Source organism: Haplochromis burtoni, unplaced genomic scaffold, assembly GCF_018398535.1.
Source record: "Haplochromis burtoni strain Fernald_Lab_line unplaced genomic scaffold, NCSU_Asbu1 Contig_27, whole genome shotgun sequence".
Classification (NCBI taxonomy): Eukaryota; Metazoa; Chordata; class Actinopteri; order Cichliformes; family Cichlidae; genus Haplochromis; species Haplochromis burtoni.
Genome location: NW_024582388.1, coordinates 985,451 through 994,332, shown reverse-complemented (window position 1 = coordinate 994,332; position 8,882 = coordinate 985,451). Strand labels below are relative to the sequence as shown.

General features: G+C 41.9%; 1 protein-coding gene across 1 annotated transcript; it reads right to left on the bottom strand.

Moving 5' to 3' along the window:
* Positions 1–4,056: 4,056 nt before the first annotated feature.
* LOC102308448 (frizzled-8) lies at positions 4,057–8,200 on the bottom strand. The gene has a single exon (XM_005918009.3). It carries the CDS (start codon positions 7,923–7,925, stop codon positions 6,180–6,182), a length of 1,746 nt encoding a protein of 581 aa, XP_005918071.1. The 5' UTR covers positions 7,926–8,200; the 3' UTR covers positions 4,057–6,179.
* Positions 8,201–8,882: the final 682 nt, after the last annotated feature.

Genomic DNA, 8,882 nt, shown 5'->3' with positions numbered 1-8,882 from the left:
TTTCTGTGTGAAGTCATTTTTAAACACAGTTATGTGACATTTCCGCCATATAAATATCTAAACTTGTGCTGAAAAACAAAACTTTGATGACTTTCCATCCATCTTTATTTGCTCATCTAATTCAGATTGGCAGCCTATCCCAGCCCCATAAGACAAGAAGCAGGGTACACCCTGGACACGTTGCCAGTCTGCCACAGCGCCAACACAGAGGGGCACTCACATTCACACCTATGGGCAATTTAGAGTCACCAGTTATCCTAAACTCCTAGAAGCTGGAGTACCCACACGCAAAGGCCTCATCCTTTCTGTGGATTTGAACCCAGGACCTTCTTGCTGTGAAGCAACAGTGCGAACCACTATTTTAAATTCAAAGAAACATTTACTGTCCATTGTCATGCAGTAGTTTTATGTAATTACTGAGCTCAGAGATCACAGATTTTCTGTGCGACAGTCTGTTTAAATCAGTGACTGTGAACAAAACAATAGAGCACCTACAGTGTTGCATGACTCCTTAACACATGCCTCGTGCTCTTCTCATTGTCCTGCTGTGCTATTTGGGGCAGCTAAAACACAAAGCAGTATTAGGAGGCTGGCACGTCATCGGCTGGGTGCTCTGACAAAGGACTGCACTGTCACTGGTGTTGGTTCACAGATCAGACCAGCTAACCTGGTGACCCACACCTGTGTTAACCCAGAGTGTTAACCCAGATTCATTGTAGACCAATGTCTGTTGTTGGCCATTATTATCCATCCATCCACCCGTCCGTCCGTCTGTTCGTCCATCGGCATTAAAATTATTATTAAAAGATGTTTATACACAGAACCTTTTACAGAAGTGTCTAAAACTCCATAAAAAATGTGATTAAAGCAAAAGTAGGTGGACATCTACGCATTATGCTGATATGCGATAGCTGGACATCTCTTATTTCCTTACTGTAGGCATTTCTCCAGATTTAGGAACCTTGCTGCACACAATTATTCTCACTCAGGCCCAACAACATGGACACTGTCATTATGAACTTTGCGGTCAATGAATTTCTTCTCAACCAAATCAGGGAAAAATTCTTTTAGTGCTGGCTTGTGCATGTGGAATTAGTCACAATGAAGCCATACACAGAACTTTATCAATGGAAACCCATGAATGTCTTTATATACTTCTGGTTTTGGGTTCAATGTCATGGGTGATTATTTAATAGTTACAGCTCAATGATTTTCTTTAATAGTTTGCTGATTACTGCTTTTACTGCCACCTTCTGGTCAAGGAAGGAGAAACACAGCCAACAGGACAAAGGAGTGAGCGTCAATTCAATTTTTTAACTCAATTCAATTCAATTTAGTTCAACGCCTATAAAAGTAAATCATATACAAGATTGTAATGATTGATAAAACATAACTAATGCTTACATTTCCATGTAAGTGTGATCCATTATTTCTTTGATTAAAGCTCTGGTCAGTTTCCATTTTTTAATTAAAAAAAAAAAGCATATTTCATTCATTGTTAAATGTTTAATTCTGAAACCAAGTTCTTCTTTTGTGGAGTCTGTGTTGTATATCAGTACAAAGCAGAGAATTAAGAGTTGACACTTAGACTCCTCATCGATCCTCAGCTGGAGTTGACGCGTCAACCTGCGAGCGCCTCCGGTGTTATAATGCAGTCGGATCTCATGGGTGACAGACGGAGGAGATTGAGAAGTAAGAGGGAAAACTCAACATTGACCACAGCAGCACATCAGAGAAGATGTCAGAGGCATCAAAAATATTGATCCCTCAGCACCCTTCTCACCTATGAGGATGTAGCTGAGATGAATGGGAGGATAAGGTTGTCCCTGATGACTATACAGAGAAAGAGAAAATCTATCATGCCCCCTTTGATGTTCTTGATACAGGGATTGGAGAGTAAATAAATAAATAAATAAATAAAAGAGAGAGAGAGAGAGAGACAACGAGCCTATGTGAAGAAATGTTGAATAGCTTTCAGGTGTTTTCTTACAGTAGCTGTGGCTTCTTGTCTGCAGATTAGCTTATTAAAGAGCCGAAGCAGAAGACAAAAAAGCTCACGAATTAATTTCAGCAAACACATGAAAATCTTTTTGAAAAGGAGAAAATGTTTCAGCCAGCATTTCCCTGGCTTGTGCTGTGAGCAAAGCTTATGCTTTATGTACATCATTAAAAAGGACCTTGATGCAATTATCATTTCTTCTAAAGCATAAACACTTAGAAGCCCCTTTTCTTCTAAAGCGTTATTTGTCGTGCCATTTTGAATCCTGTTTATTATTAAAAATCTTCAGTTTGTTTCCCAAGTTTGCGTTTCATTTATTATTTCAACCCTTTTGTTTTATCTCTGTTGTAGGTTGAGTTTTTTTACTTGTAGTAATCCTGCATTTTCAGATTCCTGGTGTCTGGTGTTCCCATGTTCTGGTTTTCTCCACCTCTCTCATCCCCTTATGTGTATAAGTAACCTCTTACCTGTGTTCCCTTGTTGCATCGTACTGATTTCCTGCCTGCCTCTTTCCCTCTGTGTTATCTTGCCATTTGCATTATTTGCTACTCTGCATCTTGGACTCTGCTTTGGATTCATGTTTGTATTAGAGATCCAAAAGTGCTAGCACCTACACTTTTTAATGAACCATAAACTTTACGGCAAATGCCCACATCAATCATATTCTATTAACCCTGGTCATAACTCTGATTTTCAAGTGAAAGATAATCTTTGCTCACTCTGTCCCTGCTTGTAAGAATAATGAAAATAAAATAAAAAATTAAAAACATCTAAAACAAAGTGGATGTTTTAATCATTAAGACATTTACTGGAGGAATCCATTCTGCACAATCAGATATGTCCAAAGCGATCAAGTTACAGCTAATAATTATTTAGTGGGCTGATCTTTTTGCCCCTGCATGCCAGACAAATATGACCTCTGACCTGTGACCTCTGCACCCTTCACCTCGCATAACTTGACATGTAGGCATTTGCGATTTTAAAAATGCAGGTAGAGTAAACTTGATGGGTCTTAATAGCATTTATGTAATCCTGTCAAAAACTACACAGATAAATAAAAAAACATTCACTTTTACCTAGTGGTATAAAAAATTATTTCTTAGAAGCTTATTAGAATATCAGTGGGCTAATTTTATGACACTGTAGAGCTTAGAAAGCAGGTTTTCATTTGGCCACATTGGCTTGTCAAACTTCTCATGCAGCTATTTATTATTATTTTTAAGTCATTCATTTTCCTTAAACACTTCTTTTCAGAGTAATGTGGCATTTGTTCTAGCATGCTCCGAGACAGAAAGCAGTGAGGTCCTCCGTCCATCACAGACCTGTCAGTTAGCACTGTTTGCTTAAGACTGCATTGTAAATCAGCCCTGACATGACAATGGCTGATAATGAAAGCTAAATGCTCTCCCCCCAGCTCTGTATACTCTATGAAATTAAAGGTTCCTATTGCTATGTGACCTTTAACAGCCCATATAAGCCATTCAGACATCTTAACATGATTTATTTCCAACCAGTCACAGTTTGACATCGAATTAGGTCATTATACAAAGACTGCATTCACGAAGATCCTAATTGGAGGAAACGAAGACGAGTTGGGCTCTCTGGGTTTTACCAATAGGATCTGGCTGCGATGAGCTGAACTGGCAAGTCAGCGTCTTGTTTATGTTAGAAGGAGATGGATCGGGCACGACCTCTCGACCCATTTCCTCTGTTGATTTTTTGCTTGTGGGCTTAAGGGAGCATGCCCAACCCCCCTGCCACAACACAAATATACACACACCACGGGAAGAGGAAGCAAACTTGTCTCATGCCTAACAAGTGGCAGAGCAATTTGTTCTGAGACAAATTGAAACATGTCAAAATGGCCTCTGTAGGAAATAAGTGATTCGAACTGATGCCCTGTGTGCAGACAGAATCAGGTCACTTAAAAGCCATTTAACGTTGGAGTCAGAAATGTCCATATTTTTTTATCTAAAAATAGTAATAAAAAAAACCCCATAAACAGAATAAACACCTATTCACAAAAAAATAATAAATAAATCACTGACCACTTAATAGGTGAAGACAACTGTTCTCCTTATTTTTGATTTGAAAATTCGTAAAATATGTATTTAATTTAATTTTCCATATGATTTGTGATGTATGGAAACTTTACAGCTTTAACTGGGAGTGTTTGGGGAAAAAGGAAATGGAAATTTTTGAAAGGATCTTCATTAAGATGACAGATTGTTTTTAGAGGCATTATCTTACATAAGAGTTGAGCCATATCTTCATACTCTCAGATTAAACGAAGGTTTTTCAGGCTTTATGTTAAATTAAACTAATTTGTAGCTGCTACTGTTAGTTTTGTCCTTTGTGAGTCACTGATGGCTGACAGCTTTTAATAATTTGACCAGAAGATGGCGGCATTTTATTATCGTTTCCCTCGTTCTTAGCGAAGTACAATTTTCCCCCAAATTTTGAACACATAAGGTTTTGCTGTAACAGTTGAGTTTATGAATAGCGTGTGGATTTATCATGCTGGAGAACAGGAATCATTTTTTTCCTTTTCCAAATTATGGACACAAATAGAACCACAATGGGGTGATGATGTTCAACAGGATAAGCGGACCACACACTGCAGAGACGTGATCACGATGGAGAGAGTTTCAAATCTGTCTCTCCTCTCTGACGTCTTAATTAGAAGCCTCGGTCATCACATTTGTAAATGATCCATCTTATTAAGAGTTATGTGAGCCTTCAGCTTAAACCTCTTATAATAAGCATTTTTTGTCCTGGCTTAACAGACGGTTTCTTCTTTAACTTCTGATGGCCAAACCAAAAATAACACCGGGAATAACAAATGTCCCTCTTCCACTACCGCTGTTCCAAAAACGAATAACTGAAAACTGGGCGATCTATGTGGGATAAAGTAAAATGTGAGACATTAAGCTCGACAGAGAACAGAAGTCAAGAGTTAATAACAAATCTTAAGCGCAGGGGGGCTTTAAACTAAGAAGACCACCTGTAGTTTCACCATTGCCGTGCCGATATTGTTCTCCTCGTCTCACAGCATGTAAATCTGCAGCACCAGGGACGCTTAATAGAGCTTATCCCACGTGACTACAAAAGCAATTTACATGTTTTAGTTAAATATAAATGAAACTACAGCTGTCATAGCTCAGCCATTGCGCACAGAGATGCTGAGACTTTAGCACCTTGCGCACTCTGCTCTTTAGTCTGAATACTGAGATGCTGCTTCAAGGCATGAATTGCATCAACAACTTAAAAACAAAAACTAAGAAATACACAGTTTGACAGTGTCAGATTCCAGGAGAAACAAGTATTGAGAATAACCAGGAAACATGAGTAAACGTTCAATAAAAGTTGTTTTATTCTCAAAATAAAATCTTCTATCAAAATGGAAATTATATATATTTACAGTCTCGTAAAATTCAATGTACAAATGTACAATGTATGTACACCAATAATTATATAAATACACTTTATGCGCAAATGCAACCCGTACGAGGCAGTATTAAGGCATTGATTAATGTACGCATAAATCCATCTTGTAGACAAAACAGCCCAGCAATGGCCTCATTTCTAGCAGAACAGTCTCATTGTGAATATTGTGTTTAAGACACAGCGGCTCTTTGCAGTGAGAATAAGGAGATACTCAGATATACCATATAACCTATCGACAAGGGGGATCTTGTCAGCTGTGTGCATTCAATTAAGCTCAGATAAGACTCTGCATTCTTCGTGCCAGGTACATTGTTCTGCTGCTGACAGTCTCATTATTTAAAGAGAAGCCATTAGGCGCTCATTAATGTGCTAATTACAACACGCTGATGGACAATCCCAACACAATTAGTCACCCCTCCCCCTCTCAAACCCTCTATTCAAAACCCCTGGACGTCACTGGAAGAAGGCAAGGGAAGAGCACTTTCCATAAGTCAAACTGATCTAAGTTTTATAAGCAAACCGGAGCATAAATCCATTAAACTTTCACATTAGGGGAGTGCTCAGGAACAAAGTTTGACTTTAACTAGCAGTTTGGGGACTGACGTTTAATAATTTACCCATTAAAAACAAAACAAAAATCATTCTCTATGACACATTGCCCCCAGAAAGCTGGTTTTAAGTCTTTAGTGTCAAATGACATGAGATTGGGCAACTGGGCGTCCAATCCACCTGATCAAACCCGGGAAAGTGGCATCTGTTTGGGGCAGGAGACGGAACTGGCCGTCCCAGACCTCCAGGTCAGTCCAGTGCTCACGTCACTGTACATGGAGCCCGCTGAGGCTTTACTACCCCAGCAGCACCGCGTGCAAAAAGTCCTCCAGGAGTCCAAGGTCTTCCCGGACCAGATCCAAGCTCCCGACGTGATACCCACCAGGAGGCACATGAAGTATTTCAGCATAAACACAGCATAGTCTGGCCTCTGCCTGTTCGGGTCCGTCATGCACGTACAGTTGTGCGTAATTTCCCACGTCTGCCTGTTATGCTGCTCGTAAAAGTAACACGCCACTATGACAGTGGCCGGGACTGTATATAAAACAGTGAAAACTCCTATCCTGATCATCAGCCTCTCCAGTTTATCAGTTTTTGTGCCTCCTTGTTTGATAACACTCCTGATCCTGAACAGCGAGACGAAGCCGGCCAGCAGAAACATGGTACCGATGAACAGGTAGATAACCAGCGGTGCCAACACAAAGCCCCGCAAGTTGTCCAAATTCTGGTTGCCTACATAGCAAATCCCGGCTACGGAGTCCCCGTCCACTGAGCTCAGAGCCAGAACCGCGATGGACTTCATGCTGGGAATGAGCCAGGCGGCTAAATGAAAGTACTGTGAGTAACTGGCTATTGCCTCGTTACCCCACTTCATACCTGCAGCGAGAAACCAAGTGAGGGACAGAATCACCCACCAGATCGAGCTGGCCATGCCAAAGAAGTAGATCAGCAGAAAAACGATGGTACAAAGAGCAGGACCAGTGGTTTCATAGTGAATGTATTCTCCGCCGTTTTCTCTATTGCAGGCCACTTCTTCGTGTCCAGCGATCAGTCTGACAATATATCCAACTGACACGAACATGTAGCAGGCGGAGAGGAATATGATGGGGCGCTCCGGGTACTTAAACCTCTCCATATCAATTAAAAAGGTCGCCACAGTTGCAAAAGTGGAGATGAAACACAGAACCGACCACAGGCCGATCCAAAAGGCAGTAAAAGTCCTCTCTTCTGGTGTAAAGTAAGGGTTGTGGCACGGAATGGCACAGTTCAAGATCTGTCCAGTTTTGACGCGGTTGTGCAGAGGGTGGCTGTCGCTGGTAACGGGCACCATGGGCGCACGGCAGAAGCATCCCGTTTCACACGTAGACGCTGCTGGTTTGTGCTTACCGGGGATCCCACGACCATAGCCGCTCTTCTTCTTGGTGTTGTACGGCTTTAAGGGTCGGTTGGTTGGCTTCGCCACCACAGGAGAGACAGTGGTGGTCTGGCTGCGGTTGTAGTCCATGCACAGCGTGTCCTGGTTGCCTTGTTCGGGCAGCAGGTCGCATCTCATCCGGTCTGGCCACGGGAAGCCGTACTGTCTCATGAGCGGCGCACATCCAGCTTTGGCCCGCTCACACACACTCCTGCACGGTGGCAGCGGCTTCTTGTAGTCTTCAAGGCAGATCGGTGTGTACATACTGCAGAGGAAGAAGCGCAAGTCGGGGGAACACTTTATTTCCACCAGCGGCCAGAACTGGTGCACTTCCAGGCCGGCTTCGTCCTGCGTGTCGTGTTTGAACTGGTTGGGCATGTAGGTGTAGTTGTAGCCGATGCCTTTGCACAGAGGTACGGAGATCTCCTGGCACTGGAGCTCTTTGGCAGCCAAGCAGCGCGTTCCGTGCAGAACCAGGGTTAACAGCACGCACCATCCCGGGATGCTCCTATCCATCGTTGTTTTCTGTGCGCGTTTTGTCCTCCAAAGTCAGAGCGAACTTGCTTTTTGCAAGCAGGCTGCAAGTCCAGTTAATCCAGGAGAAGTGCCAAACTCATGCTAATGCGCACGCAGTTTGCGAGTATGTTTAGTACGTGTGATATCCAACACAGGCGTTTTACTTTCTGAAAATCTGTGGATACTTCCAGTCTACCCTCCCTCTCTCTCTCACTCCTTTGTGTCGGTGCAGCACCGCGTCTCTGCCTGCATGCTCTGTAACACACGGGAGCGTTTGGCTTTATACGAGCTGGAAGAGGACACTCCCTCAGCCTGGGCGGAGAGGAAGAGTAAGTCAAGTCAATCAAGCTTCCTTCTATAGGTGTTTGTTTAAAATGTTCACCCTGGTGGAAGGGTTATAATCACTTTGCCCTTGTTTGCACTCCCCCAAGAGACACACACAGACGCAGAGTCACAGCGCCCTTTACAAACAAGGAAAAGTTATCAAAAAATAAATACATTATGCAGGAATGTAAATAGGAATGCAGACAGCCAACTAATAGGATACAAATGAACTAATTAGGGTGTGGACTTAATACATTAGTGCCTGTTCTCTTGGTGGTGGGTTGTAGGTCAAAACACTTGACTCAATCATTCATTTTCTCAAAAATGCAACATGAAATGAAGGAGAAAACTAAAATGTTAGCCGATTTTTCTATTGCTGTTTTTTCTACTGAATTTATAACGTCTATCTTCAAATGATAAGGAGCATCAAGTGCTGTAGTGATTGCCATTACCAAAATAGTAAGCAAATCAGATTCTCAGCAGACTCACAGGATTCATCTGCAGAGGATGGAAATATTACATCTTGTACCTACACAACACCAGATCACTTTATTCTGTCACAGCTCTTAAGTTAGAATTTAAGAATGCTACTTTAATATCTGGGCAGTTTCTGAAAATTAGCTTTTTGACTAA

Excerpts from the sequence above, each read along its gene's own strand:
- LOC102308448 (XM_005918009.3), bottom strand. The coding sequence starts at position 7,925 with ATGGATAGGAGCATCCCGGGATGGTGCGTGCTGTTAACCCTGGTTCTG.